The 15,516-nt window shown below is 34.8% G+C and overlaps 1 protein-coding gene across 2 annotated transcripts; it reads left to right on the plus strand.

Moving 5' to 3' along the window:
• Positions 1 to 4,243: 4,243 nt before the first annotated feature.
• On the plus strand, positions 4,244 to 14,914 carry LOC138323358 (uncharacterized). 2 transcript variants are annotated; one of them, XM_069267939.1, is made up of 6 exons: positions 4,244 to 4,280; positions 6,767 to 6,893; positions 7,260 to 7,432; positions 7,943 to 8,075; positions 9,301 to 9,416; positions 12,983 to 14,914. In XM_069267939.1, the coding sequence occupies exons 1-6, from the start codon at positions 4,265 to 4,267 to the stop codon at positions 13,213 to 13,215; spliced, it is 798 nt and encodes a 265-aa protein (XP_069124040.1). In that variant the 5' UTR covers positions 4,244 to 4,264; the 3' UTR covers positions 13,216 to 14,914. The 2 variants fall into 2 exon arrangements, with proteins under 2 accessions (XP_069124040.1, XP_069124038.1); XM_069267937.1 differs by lacking the exon at positions 4,244 to 4,280 and adding an exon at positions 4,586 to 4,740.
• The last annotated feature ends 602 nt before the right edge of the window (positions 14,915 to 15,516 follow it).

Raw genomic sequence — 15,516 nt, forward strand, 5'->3', positions numbered from 1 at the left:
TGCAAAACATCTAATGATGAACATGACATAATTAGCGGACTGCAGGTTTCAAGTAAATTTGCAATTGAACAGATTTACGGTATGTAAAAACATATCAAAAAGCATACGTTCAGATGGACATGTAATATTAATGTATCATTAAAGAGTAAAATAAAAATAATGTTTTGTTATGTTATGCTATGTTATTTTATTCAAGTATTTTTGAATAAACATAATTAAACACAGTTCACTTCAGTGATAGGGAAGGAGATTTTGTTACTATGCGACTATGTCCCCTTGAAATAAAAAATTTCGATGGGACATTTGATCAGACAATGCGCCAAAACAACATTTTCTAGGGACATTGAGGCGAAAACAAAAATTAACATCAGCATGTATCATCAATGTTTTATTAGTCACTCATTAGTCAGTGTACTGTTGATTCAGCAAATAAGTAAATAATGCTAGCAGATGAATTTGTTAACTGATGATTTAACCAGAAACTGCTTCAAAATTAGAAGTAATATTAAACTTTTTTTTTTCTTGTTGTAAAACAAAACATTGATTATATGTATGTTAGCAGAAATACAACAGACATGTTACCTAGTTCACTTCATGCGTCATTGTTTGTCAAATACAAAATCAGAAACATAAGTGGTATGTAGTTCATATACCGACCCAAAGACCAATTTATTTAATGTAGAAACAAAACGAAATGAACGCTTACGAATTTTACTGTTTTCTGTCTCCAAATACGGAAGGGATGTTGAAGATTACTAGCGTAATGCACGTGGTTGCGTTGTTCAGGTGTTCTTCAGATAAAGTTACGTGAATGTGATCGACCACATCGGGGGGATGCTAAAAGAAATTGTCTCTGTCGCTTTCAAGCTGTTGAGTGAAAAGAATGGAAATTATCTCTCATAGATGATTTCGACCAGCAAGTACAGTATCAGATTTACATCTAGGTTCTAACGCAGGGAACTCCCTGAACAGTATCAGATTTTGCGTTATGACATCTTTGTTTACATCGGGACCGCTTATACCATTGCTGAGTGTCACGTGACAAGTCGCTTATTTAGATGAAAAACGCTTACACTCGAAGGCAGAACACGATAAATAGTTACATTTTCTTAAAAAACGATATTAAAAACTCGATATTTCAATGCATTAGTGGTTTGTAATACATGTCATATAACCTCTGTATACATTTGACAAATCAGCGGGTGGGGAACTAATAAAAAAAGACCTTACGTCATCGTGTTTAGAAACCGGTGTCCGTCTCAAAAACCATAATATCTTACCGATGATCAATCAAAATGTCTAAGTATGTTTTTTGATGCGTCATTTATCCAACAAATGCGCGTATGGCGCAGGGCGCGTGGCCTTCCCTATCACTGCACTTTGATTGGCTTTCCCAAATGATTTACGTGTGTTGTTTGTTTGATTAATTAACGTCCTATTAACAGCTATGGCCTCCTATGTATGCAGTGTGTTGCGTGAATGTTGTGCGAGGTGCGTGTTTTGGGAGACTGCAGTAAATTCATGTTGTGTCTTCTTGTATAGTGGAACTGTTGCCCTTTTTATAGTGCTATATCACTGAAGCATGCCGCTGAAGACACCAAGCAACACACCCCACTGGGTCACATTATACTGACAACGGGCAAACCAGTCGTCCCACTCCCCTTATGCTGAACGCTAAGCAGGAGCGGAAACTACAACTTTTATAGACTTTGGTCTGTCTCGGCCAGGGGACAGAACCCAGAGCCTTCCTCACAGGGGCGAACGCTCATCTCAAGGCCAAAAGTGAGGCGGTGCCAATGGAGGCATTGGGAAAGATAAAGTAAGTTAGGAAGAATAGAAAAGATAAGATCCTAAATTTAGTCACCTTTTACGATCATGCAATAAGGGCAGCAGGTACAATTCTAACGCCCTACCTGCAGGGCCAACAAAAAATTGGTTACTTGTTTGTTGAAGATTTCATGTGTGTAAGGGGGTAACAGTGGGGAAAATCATTGCAAACAAATTATCATTAGATAAACCCAGAGAAGTCTGAATTTTTTTCTGGTTGTTGGACATTATTCTCAGAAATCACATAAGGCGTCGCTACACGTACTGAATAGAAACATTGCCGGGAGCACGTGGAGCATCTAGATATAGCCTAACTGGTACTGTACGCTAGATGGCCATGACCTACTTGTAAAAAACTGTCGGTACATGGGAGATGCAGAAACAAAGAATAGGCTTTACTTAGGGGATATTTGTGGATCTGTATGCGACAAAAGTAAAGTACAGTTTTAAAAAACCACCGAAAAGTAAGCATGTATACTCTGTCTATCTCGCACTTGATCCAACGGTACATGTAAATGAAATAACCGTAAAGTGTAATATTATTGAACGAAAGACATGTTTAGCTAAAGGAAAAGGCCGCACTTATCACATTATGAACAACTATTATTGAAATAAATAAAAGGTTAAGTTTTCATAACTGCAGGTTGTAATATGTTTCCTGGCTGTCGTCATCAATACAATTGGGATAGATGAACCATTTCACTTCTTTATGCCTGCTCCACTAATGCAAAACTTCATTAAACAATATATTAATACTATGTTATAAAAACATATATAATTTTTTTGTTTCGGAAAGGTAGCCTAGTGGCCCTTTCATGAATATCATGAAGTTGATAATCTTTTACATTGAATGTGAAAGCATTTGAATTATCATTATTCAAAAATGTGAATAAGAACTATGGCAGCTACCCTCATCAAATATCACACAAGACACATTGCGGTCACGCCTGTTATAGCAACTTTCAAAGTAATGCGAGATCATCACGATCGCACGATGTGCTCTATGATTATTCTAAACTATAGATTAGACGAGTTACTCTAGAGGTGTTTCCCTTTTCTCTAGAGCGTTAGTCGCGAGTATGAGCATCGCGCGTAAACGTAGAGGCAGTGCGCTACCAAAAGCGTTCATACTTCTAGAAGAGATACCCATATTTATACAGATTGAACTGTTATAGCCAATAATAGAAGCCACTCACTAGAGATCTCAAACATTCGTGTAGCTTTCATATAGAAGTTGGTACAATTCAGCGATAACTTCTAGTTCGAGCCAATTGAGAAAGTAGATATCTGTATTTATTGTCACCTAGTCCGAGTACACCTCTGATTGGATATTATCGACATCACACGATAACACCGTTGGATTGATTCATCTGCATTTGAAGAAAATATCACGAGGTCTATGAAAAATTCATCAGAGGTCAATAATTTGACAGAGACTTAGATACAGGTGAGCGATTCATACACACAACTATCTGAGGAGTATAGCTTCGTACAGAGAGTTACATCAACTTCGAGATCAGGCGACATCTAGCGAACACACTCTCTGCGAAGTCTATATCTCCATCTTTCTCTCATCAACATAGTAATTATACTCGAGACTGGAGCTAGCTAGTCCTTGGACTGCACTACTCTCTTGGCTCTTCTAGCACGAGTAATCTACAATTCGACATTCAGAGCATAAAACAAATACACATCAAAGACTTTTGAGTGGAGTTCATACATATCATTAACTAACACTTAGAATGACTGCGACACTCAGCGAACAGCTCACTAACAACACAAACACGATTGCTCAGAGCGTCACGAGTATCGATCATACGAACGAGCCGTGTCGTACTAAGATGTAGCATGACTCACGATACTCACACTCTAGAATCTTAGATTATTAAAAGAAAAAATATATAAGGTTGAACTTTTCTCAATCTAATTAAAATTAGACTTGTAATTCGCTCCACTACGATACTCTACGTTACGTTGTATTGGAGCGTATCGAAGAGTATCGTAGGCCTAGTGGGTGGAATTACAAGTCTAATTTTAATATTAGATTGAACTTTTCTGTTCTTCTTTTCTGGAGACATATTGTATCTCTCACTTTCTTTTTGTCTTTATCTCCCTTCTTTTTCTACCTTTCCCTCAATTTCCTTTCTCCACTTTTCTCTCCTGTTTTTGAGCGGTGGTGGGAAGGGAGGGGAGGGGGTACGCGTTGTCCCCCTCCCCTCCCATGGATCCTAGCCCTGCATGTCATGGGGGGGGGGGGGGGTTGTCAGATTTTTTTTTAGCTATGAAGAAAGATATTAATTTATATTTTATAGATATTTTTTATATGTGCTATAGATCTAAGATATGAACATTAATAACAATCACATAATTAAAAGAGATGACGTGTATATAGTGGCACTCTTTTTAATGACGTCATTGTCCGATATCTGTGAGCAAAATGGCGCGCACACTTTGTAAGTATTACTGCGCCAATAATTCTCTACGAATTTTGGGGTAAATACAATCGCATGAGTGTAGTATTTTCTGGCATATGATTTCGCAATGTACCATTATCAGTGAAGAATACTCTACTATATTGATAGATTTGATGTTACACTTATAAACAAGGTTACAAGAAAACGACTGAACTTCTTTTCCTTCAATTCATTGTAATTATACTCGAGTTGGTGCACGCCTCTTGCACAACAAACTATCACACAAACACAAAAAAGATCACGACTAAATTCATTAGGAATATAACTGCATCACGCATCGAAGAAGACGGCGAGGGTGAAGGAACATTTGTAAAAAAGACGTTTCTATCAACCATTCAAAGGTAGATCTGGCAAACGGTTTATAGATCAACAGACCGCCATTTTGAAGAGCTATAGACCGTAGATATGGATGACTACCAGTACAGGAAGAGAGCACGCGGTAACGAAAATTTGGCTGAAAGGGTCTTTGTTTTGGGTACTACAACACCCGGAATTTCCCTAATGTAACCGTTGAGGAACTCAAGCTCCGATACCACGCACCGCCACAGTATAAGATCGAGCAAAATATACAACGCTGTGCCTTTATACTAGCGACACAGTAAATAGCACGCAATCCGTCGGTTGTGAACGTTTATTTGGACATTAGTGAATGGCTTGCATCACCACTTTTGACGGACAGACCTACATGTAGGAAGCTATTTATGAAAATGTTTGATACAAACGCATTATTCTTACGAGTCGTTGTTATTTAGAAATACTAGAAAGGGATACTGAATTTTTTAAATGAAAAGTGGGTGTATCACCCATAAAACAAAGCATGACTATATATTCACAGAAACTGGTTAATAAGATGGGTCGCTGATTGTTAATAACCGACCCACGTGCACCTTGTATTTAGTCCCTGCTGATAGGAAAGTGGTAAGTTATGCAGAAAATGCCACTCAAATCAGTATAGTACGTTAAGAAATCAGATTTATATTAATGCCTAGAATAGAGTCCCTTTTGAATAATTTTTGTCTTTATTGTGGAAAATGATAAAAATAATTTGAGGATCCTGAGGGGGATTAGCCCTTGGCGAATCAGGTTTCTATCCTCGGTAAATAAAGTTTAGTATTAATTTTATTTTATAAAAAAAATCTCTTGTGGAAGGGGCTTTATCCCAAAGCATGCCAAAAAGTCATTTTGTATCACATTTTGATTGAAAAGCCGAACTCGGTCTTTGAGGATGGGGGATGTATACATCCCTACTTAGAGAAATTAAAAGTATGTATGTCCTTAACTTAAGTATATATTCCTACATAATATACTTCATGCTAATTAGCTGAAAGTTGCTAGGCTAGATAAAATTTTTAAGTTGTGATATGTAGCCAAAGTTAATTATTCATTTTACACAGGCGCGCAGAACAGGTACCCTTAAATAGTCTCCAATTTGTATCATCAGTAACCTGAAACAAATTTGAAACAGTTGTAGTAAATCCATCCCCACATGATTTAGTCTGACATGTAGGACTTGTGCACAATATCTTTTACACTAGTATAAAACTGACATTTCTGGACATAATGAAAGATGCTTGATTCTACCAATACGGGGTATATACCGGTATGTACAAACATAAGATAAGAAAAGAGACCTCTGAATTTTACTATGGTGGTGCTATATATGTATCCAGAAGAAACAAAAATGGCAATGTTTGAGATTAAAGCAACAGATGGAAATTGCTGTACTTTGTGAAAAGTAATTTATCAGCTCCAGGATGCCTTTCTGATGTGAGCAAGTGTTACAATTTTTGAAGCCGAAACGTCATCTATGGACAAAGCCTCTGTAGTATCCATACACTGACCCTTTCAGCGACCTGCAGGAATGAAAGTATTCCAAAGCATGTTGTTTCACATGTCTGAAATATGTTTGACCCTATTGACTTCTCTTCACTGTGAATGTAGTCTCAAGGCTGATCCTATATGTCATTATGCATATGTTTACGGGAGAAATTGACAGTTTTGAGAAATGGGAAGGTATTTTACTGTATAGCACAGTAACTAACAATAAGATTAAAAGAAACGGAAATTGAAAGAATCGCTCTTGCTTATTAATTAGTGAGGGTACTGATGTTCCTGTAGGTTTGTTGTCGAAAATGAAAAATGAAAATGGCATTACAACAGACAGAGTATTCATTAGTTATCATTTATTTTAGAATGGTTATTTGAATTGATAGATTTTGAATACAAAGCTACAAAGATATTTCAAATCCAAAGTTATAAAGATATGAAACGAATGATAATTTTGATACAACTACCAGTATTCATATTTCAAATTCAATAATATCCTGTTAGCTAGCTAGGTTGGAAAAAGTAAATTCTGTATCTAACGTTTAGCTGAAAATAGTCAACTGCACCTTGTTTATCCAATAGCTATTAGGACGGGTTGTTCTTTATTTACTCATTTGTTTTATTTTCATTTATTTCAGATGATGATGAGAAAACTCTTTTTGTCAAAAACTTAGCTGAAACTGTGACTCAGGACACTTTGAGAGATTTCTTTACCGAGTCTGTGGAAGTAAGACTTCCTTCCCGTCCTGATGGCGGAAACAAAGGGTAGGAGTTTACTTTTGTTATGCAGGAATATTGTCAGGACATTTAAAAATAAATTGGCCAATGCCATTTTAAATTACTTATTTGTATATGATTATATATTACTGGACAGTCCAAAGAAACGAGGAAACTTGTCTCCCAGAGGAACAAATTAAATGTTCCCATGTAACTGTTTGATTTATCCTGCTAAAGTTAATGATAAAAGTGAATCAAGTTTTGTTAATTTTTCCAATAAGTTGCTACATGGCACTACTGCATTTCCCTTGGTATAAATCATGAATGAGAAAAATTGTCATGTACATGTTATTGTACAGTATTATGAATTTCATATTTATTCTATATTTTGTATGTTATATCTTTGAATTTCAGGTTTGCTTATGTTGTATTCAGTGACGAAGCCACCGTAGAACAAATGCTGAATGATCATCAAGGTGAAGACTTAGAGGGATCTTCTTTATACTTAGACTATGCAGGTAGTCGTGGAAACAAATCTAAATCTGCCAGATCAGACTACGGTGGTGGAAGGAGATCCGGTGGAGGAAGTAAGTTTGTTTCCTTTTGTAAAATATTTTAATGTGAGTATTAGCTATTAACACGTCAACTTGTTCATATGTTGGTTATAACAGATTTTTAAAAGTAATATTAAATGCTTTTTATCTTGAGTTAATAAAGATGATTCTCTTGTAAGTGTGTAAACATGCAGAAGATCCAATCAACCCTGCAAGCAGAAAACATGTGATTGTTTTAGTTTTTAGAATTTTCATGAAAGTTGTTTTCCTGTGCCAAAAGAATGTAAACAGTGCTGTTTACGTGAGCAGAGTGGGTAATGTTCACCTATTGAGGTGATTTCTTTGAAAGTTTTATTGATATCATAATATTTTATGATTTCCAGGTGCAAATTTTGAACCTGTTTATTAAAATCTCTCAAAAAGATATATGAACGTCAGCTGTGCAGCAGGGATGTCACTCGGGTAAAATTGAACTTTAAAACAAGAAGGAAAGGGTGAGTGTTGGTTGTCAAATGAAAACAAAACTATTATTTTATTACATAGGCGGTGAAAAGACTAAGGTTCTTTTTGTAAAGAATTTGTCATACAATGCAACTGAGGAGGATCTTCTAGATGCATTTGAAGGCTGTGAATCTGCGAGACTGATCAGGTTCCCCGATACTGGAAAACCAAGAGGGTTGGTACATTATGCAAGATTGGTTACTCACCAAACATTGAAAATACTGGCCCCAAAAAAATTGAAAATGTGCTTTTGAAAAAGAAGAAATTCCCTCTTTTATCTTTCTTTTTTTAAAGAAACAAACCACTACAAAATTCAGTTATAATTAGAAGTCAATTGTCACCAGAATAATCTCATCCAAGTACTGGAGTTGCAGCTTCTTTTTTGAAAGATGCTCCACCACTAACAAATGGTATTTTTTCACTATCAAAAACGTGAGCAGACGATTTAGTATTTTTCTTCAGTTACAAAAGTTACTTACTTTACACCATTACCACCATTGAAAAGTTTAAGCTTCTAATTTTACTTAAGTTAAAAATATGAAAAATAATTAATTGCTTCCTGAAAAAATTCTGTGTCACCATATCCTATATGGAATAAAGTACTAATTGCGCATGCACCAAAGGCAAAATAAATTATTTAATATTATTATTTTTTTTAATTAGACATATATATACACAAGTAAACACCAATTATTGTTTAAATGATGTATATCATTTATGCTCTGTCGGCAGTGGAGTATCTTTAATTTTACTAATATTTTCATTAAAGTGACACATTATAAATTTCATAGACGATTCTTTCCTCTTTTTTTTTGGTTTCTGTGTCTCTTCATAAATGATTTATCAAAATATTTTCATAATACTGTGCAACTTCCCGAAACAGAACCTACCTAAAACCTGATTTCTTTTTGATACAGAACAAAATGTGGAGGATGCATGCATGTGTCCATAATATTGGTCATCGGACATGTGCAATGCTAGAAAAAAAAGCTAAATTTTCTGCAACAAACAACCAGCGATAGCTATGTCTTCTTGTAGCCTAAATTAGAACCTGCACCATTGAAGAAAGCAATTTTTGTCTAAAATTGCTCGACAGAATTAATTTTACAGTAAAATGTACTGAAAAAGTATATATTAGCTAGTATATATACCATTTACACAGTTAATGTTTTTATTCAAGGAAGATTAGAACATTCAGTCGTAATATATTTGAGTGCTTCTGTGGCAAAAATGAAATTATAATTATGTTTGTTTTCTTTCATAACATATTAAACTTCATTATTTCTTAATCTTATTTTATCATTACTGTCCTTCTGATAATGCACATTGTAATTGTCAAAAAAACTCATTGTAATTGTAAAAAAAAAAACCCCACTGAAACAATTTTCTCTTACTTTTAGCTTTGGTTTTGTGGAATATGCATCCCAGACCGATGCTACAAATGCCCTGAAAGATAAGCAGGGTTTTGACATTGATGGAAGGGAGATCTACATAGATTACGCCTCAGACAGACAAGGTCAGTTTAACAACAATTTTAAACACTAAATGCCAATTTAAAGTGTACACGGAATGGAAAATGATATTAACAACAATTTTAAACACTAAATGCCAATTTAAAGTGTACACGGAATGGAAAATGATATTAAGATATGTTATTCTGTTTGATCTCCTGACAAGAATGTTGAAAACCGCATCAAAACCGGCCGCTTCAGTACCGAGATACCGCCTTCCGAAGTGCTCGATTTTTACCTGTATATCAACTGCTAATCAGGGAATCGGCCACTCATGCTGATTTGGGGAATAACCGGATGTGACGTCACGAGGACAACGGCAGTGAGGTGTTTGGTAGTGGGGTTAGAGCACAAAGGTGGACATATATGTAATCCTAAAATGGGGTTACGAGAATTTTACAGATATATATACAGTATACAGTTATGGTGACGATTTAATTATATATAAAATCGGAAATATTGCAACTGAAATCATGCTAAATACATAAGTAGATTAGCGGAAATTATAAGTTATTTATGTTTCTGGTGTACCTTGTGTAAAAACTTTTAAGTAGAGATCTTATATCTGTTTTAACAGCTTACTAAATTATCAAACCTGGGGAATATTCAATTTTAATAATGTCATTTAAAAAGAGACGAATTCGAAAAATGATGTTCATATAATTATCCATTTGAATATGTTTCTGAATAAATAAAAATTCACTTGGCCTATGGATTTCAAGAATCATCATAACGAAAAGAAAAGGTGTTAAATGTATTTCATAGTTCAATACACGTAAATATCATAGACATAAATTGGGAGGGGAGTAAATAAAAAAAAATAAACCACTTGAGAAATTGAATTTATAATACATAATTCATTTATAGATGTAACAAGTCTATCTTCCTTTTATAGCTACATGTACATGAACATGTATGAGAACATGTGTTATTTTAACAATATTCAACAGTACATTTATTGGTCATATAGATTATCATTATTAGTATTATATAATGATCGATATTGACCAAAATCTAGCAACTACCAGAAATATCAAAATTATGACATTGTGCATCATATTTGCATTGTTCTTTCTCGACATGCCATTTACAAATAATTTTGTAGTCTCTGTTATAAAAATATACATTTAACTAGAAGTATATATACGAGACAAATGTATACATTGGTCATTCTGAAATATACAATTATGTATACATCTAGTGATTTAAACACTTGTTATATGTTATGTTCGAACGGTATATTTTACTGTAAACCAAGTATTTATAAGTGTAAACAAATATGACATTATACATCAATTAAATGATGGTCCATCGCTAACTTACCTGTGATCTTACTTTTGACACCTGACGTGAGCTAATCAACGAAGCGTGACAGGTCACTAAACACCTTTCTTACGTAATCTGGTTATTAGCCCCCTCATTAGTCTCGGTTGACCACGCGTTTTAGTTACTGCAGTATAAAGGTAAAGAGATAAACGCAGCACGACATTGGCTATTCGGAAGTACAGTTCTGATTTTGTTCTGTACTTGATATCTGTAACTTGGATTAGACATAGACATCTTCATTCTTTTTTTCGTCTGACTCGTGCATGATTTATTTTTTCAATTAAAGACACTAATAAATGAAATTGAGCGAAATATCAACAAGTCGTCGGATGTACTGTATTATATGAAAAATGGATCAATTTCAGATATAACGCAATTAGTAGATGCATTTACATATATGCAAAAAATTCTGCTTAGAATCATAACTTAATTCGTATGGGTAGGTTATATGAAAAAAAGTCAGAAATTTGTAAAGCGGGTTTGACCAGTACAACGACCCGAGTCGGGTTTTGGATAACATAGTCAAGAATCCTTTACATAATATTCATGTATATGTGGTTCAAAACACCGTAGATTTACAACGTACGTGGATTATTACACACATAATATTGTGTATAATTGTGCAGAAATCGCGCAGAAATGTTCATTTATCTACGACAGGTACATCAATATATGCATGGTATAAATCCCTATTTTCAAGCGTATTCCAAACTCATATCTGTGGTTGAGGATACTATTAAATAGGTATCGGACATGTACACATGTATTTGTGTCTGTAAAGATCGATATTTACAAACAGATAGTTTATATTAGATGGCGGACGCAGAAAATCGCCACTCTATCTTATGTGAGTAGAGTAGGTCCCGTTGTCCTCGTGACGTCACAGGTCAGGGGTCCCGAATCGGGGTCAATGGCTTGGGGCTTCAGGTGTGTTCTAGAGAAAAGTCGCATTATCTCTAATACCGTATTCGCTATGAAACTTGTACTTTCTCCATTCTAAATTTTATACAATGACACATTTATCAAGCCTCATATACCAAACCATTCCGTGTACACTTTAAGCACTCGTTAAGGCCCAAAAAAAAAGATGTCTGTTTAGGGTCCTCGGACCCTACCTAGAATCTACCCCCGACCCTAAACTTTTTATTGATAAAAGTTGAAAATCTTGTGATGCAACATTTTCGTTTGTGTCTGTGGCGAAGTCCCCAAACTTTTGGGACTTTGAAATCGAACGCACCCGAAATGACGGGTGAGCCAGCTGGCCAAACGCAGGCAAACTAACCCAGGAACAGACGCAAAACGCCAACCAGACATGACAATTAGATTGTGAATGGCAACCACCAATTAATTAACACCTTAGGCACAATATTCTAGGTCCTGTCTGTGGGTATTTTTGGCATGTGGCCCACTTTAGCATGGTATGGCTAGCCTGTTGTGTCGGTACTGCAGTGCCGGTGAGTAACAGCGCTAAGTGTTGAGGTTTTGTCTAGGTTAAATATCACTTGTAAATAAAATATTTTGTTTCAATCCAAAGTTAGTGTACATATTTATTATATTTCAAACTTCTTTGAAAATATGCAGTCTGCGTGTAGATTATTCAGTATACCTTAAATTCTATAAAGGGAAAATGAAAAAGGCAACGACCTACCTACCCTATTTTTTTGGTCTCATGTGACCCTAAACAGACTTTTTTTTTTTTTTTGGCCTAACGTGAAACCCAGAACATTTGTTTTTACTTTTAAAAAAAAATACTAGTTTGCTCATGAATCAAGAAAAACTTTTGATATGTTATTCACCACAAAAAGTTACCAACGGGCTGAAAATTACAATGCAGAGGATTTTTATTTTACATACATTACAAATTGAATTTTAAAATTAATTTTGGTAGCAAAAATTATGTATTATAACTAATGCTTTTAAGTCATCATACATGTTTGTCCATTTGATTAATTTTCACATCTTAATTTATCAAACCTTATGGTTTTCAATATATTGACTACTGAAGAACGAAAAACATGTCAAAATTTCCGCTCAGTTATGGCACATATAACTGTAATGAAAAATGAAAGGAAATCTTTATTTTAACTTCAGCTTTAAAATCAAATAATAAAAATTACAGCTACACATCACCACTGCAGTTTTGTATGACCCTGCATAGCAATATATGAATTCCATTCCTTTTTTGACAATTGTAAAATCTCTTTTTAAAACCTACTGAACCAAAGATTTCTTGTGAATTTTGCAGGAGGTGGAGATCGTAGAAGCGGTGGATATGGAGACAGAGATAGGGATCGTAGAGGTGGCGGCGGCTACGGAAGAGGAAGCTACCGAGGAGGCAGCAGCCGCGGCTACGGAGGAGGCCGAGGAGGTGGTGGATACCGAGGAGGACGAAGTAGCCGTGGTGGCGGTGGGGGCAGCCGGGACTACGGTGGTAGTAGTAGTAGGAGTGGCAGCAGAGACTATGGCAGTAGATACTGAGTAAATGATAATCTCCTGGTGTTCTATTGTAATCATGATGGAATCCAACTCTACCCAAAACTACATCATAAAAACATTTCATTCTCAGTATCGGACATTTATCATTGGATTCTAAGTGATTTCTAATTCAAACCTTTTTCACAGGTTTGATACCAGTTAAACAATGGCAGGACATACCTTTGACAGCTGCTAATTGAAAGTTTATTAAATATTTTGCATAACAATTTTAGTTTGCTTTGTTAAGAATTTTAAATGTCTCCAAAACTACTTCACATCGTTATTACATATTTCACATGCATCAAAATTAACAATTCAAAGAAAAACATGACCGATAACAAAGACCTATTGAACAATAGCTATACAAATTCTCATACATGTATACAAAGGAAAATGGCATCAGTGTTCTGGAAGAAAGTATAATGAGTTGGTATGTGATATACTTTGAAAGTTAATACAAATGAATGAGTTTATATAATGTACCCATTAAATGAACACTATCTGATTAATTTGAAGATAAGCAAAAGTTCATATGAATCATTTTCATATGATATTGGTTTGATATGGAGATGTGGAATAAGTGTTGAAGTGTACCTTACACTCTATAATGTTGAAAAAGAATTTTTGACTGATTAGTCTATGATTTCAAACAGATTTGCAAACAATAGATATTTTTTCTAACCATTGTCATGCAAGTCGCTTATTGTGAGGTGTAATGATAGGTTAAAATTTCTGAATGGGCAACTGGTCAGAATTTGATATTGTATGCATGTAGTGCCTGCTCTTGCTTTTATATTTGTTCGAGGATCTATTAAACAAACGATTTTCTCCTGACTTTTGGCAGTTGGTGCAAGTTTGTTGTTGAATATAGTTAAATCAGTCATCCCATTTTCTAAAAGCATACAAAAGTTGAATTTTTCCTTATGTAGTTTTGCATGTGTTGTGTTTAAGGTGTGATGAAACGTCATGAATCATGATCCAAATTTGAAGCATTTTAATGTGTTTTAGTACTGTACGCACATTTAGATCACATGATCCATTACCAAGTGAAAGGTAGTGTTTTATACTTTCATGTTTTATTATGTTTTTTTTTCTATATTCACTCACTGTATTGTTTTGATGAAGCTTTGTTGTCTTAAAAACAACATGTAGAGGGTTTTATTTGTATATCCTATACTGTATTCTTTTTATACTTAGTGATTTCTTGTCATTTGTTTGACATTATCCCATGTCAGTTATTTGACTATACCTTGAAAATATGATCTGTAACTTCAATATGTCTTAACATTAGACTTTTAATCGAAAGCAATTATTTAATGATGATGGTTTTTGATAAAGAGTCAATTTACATCAATTACAGATGTTGCAAAGACATTTCAAATGCTCATTGTTAAAATAAATGTCTGTTCAACATTTTCTCATCCTAGTTAATTTTTCAAAAGTGAGAGCACTACGAAGCCTTCTACAAGCAAAAGTTTTGCAATTTGTTGGCTTAATGCTATTAAAAAAAGTTGATTGAGTGATCTGTTTTCAGTTTAAGGCGCAGAGATATTACCAGACAGTAATCTGGACAATTATGGAAATTTAGGAGGAGTTTTACATTGTTTACGCATCATAACCAAGTGATTGATCATATTTGTATTGTCTTTAAAGCGATACATTTCTACAATTAATGTGAATAAAAGAGAGTGATTATAGTACATCTCTTATGTATTATGTTATCTTTTCAGAAAGTGAAGGGTGTGGTCTGAAAGTGTTGGCCAATAAAAAGTGCAGCCAATTAAATGACATATGTTACAAACTTAATCTTGCCTCTGTAGAGAGAAATTCAAGGGGCCAATAAGGTCACAATGTATGTACCTCAATGGCAATAGGCTGCCACAGGAGCAAATCTTTGGGTTGAATGGACCTATAATTGAAGATGCTTCACAGCCTACGAATGGTATTTTTTATCTATTCAAAAGTTCAAAACAGGAGCAGATGAATTAGTATTTTTCTTCAGTTACAAATTTCTAACTACACTATCACCATCATTGAAAAGTTCAATGTAAAAGTACTAAAAGGCCCACCACCTTTCCGAAACGGCTTTTAAATTTTTGGAATGGGAATGTATACGGTGATCGATAATTTCGTAGAGTCGCAATAGTTATTAACTTACAGTTATGACTACACTCATCATCTTCTAAAAAAAAAGTAATTAAAACCAATAAAATGCTAATTTTTATAACGCGGGTCGTCTGTTTCCCGCCGTTGTCCCAAATACCGCGTGGTGGTTGAAAATCCGCTGTTGTCATATATTACACG

The sequence above is a fragment of the Argopecten irradians genome, chromosome 5, assembly GCF_041381155.1.
Source record: "Argopecten irradians isolate NY chromosome 5, Ai_NY, whole genome shotgun sequence".
Taxonomy (NCBI): Eukaryota; Metazoa; Mollusca; class Bivalvia; order Pectinida; family Pectinidae; genus Argopecten; species Argopecten irradians.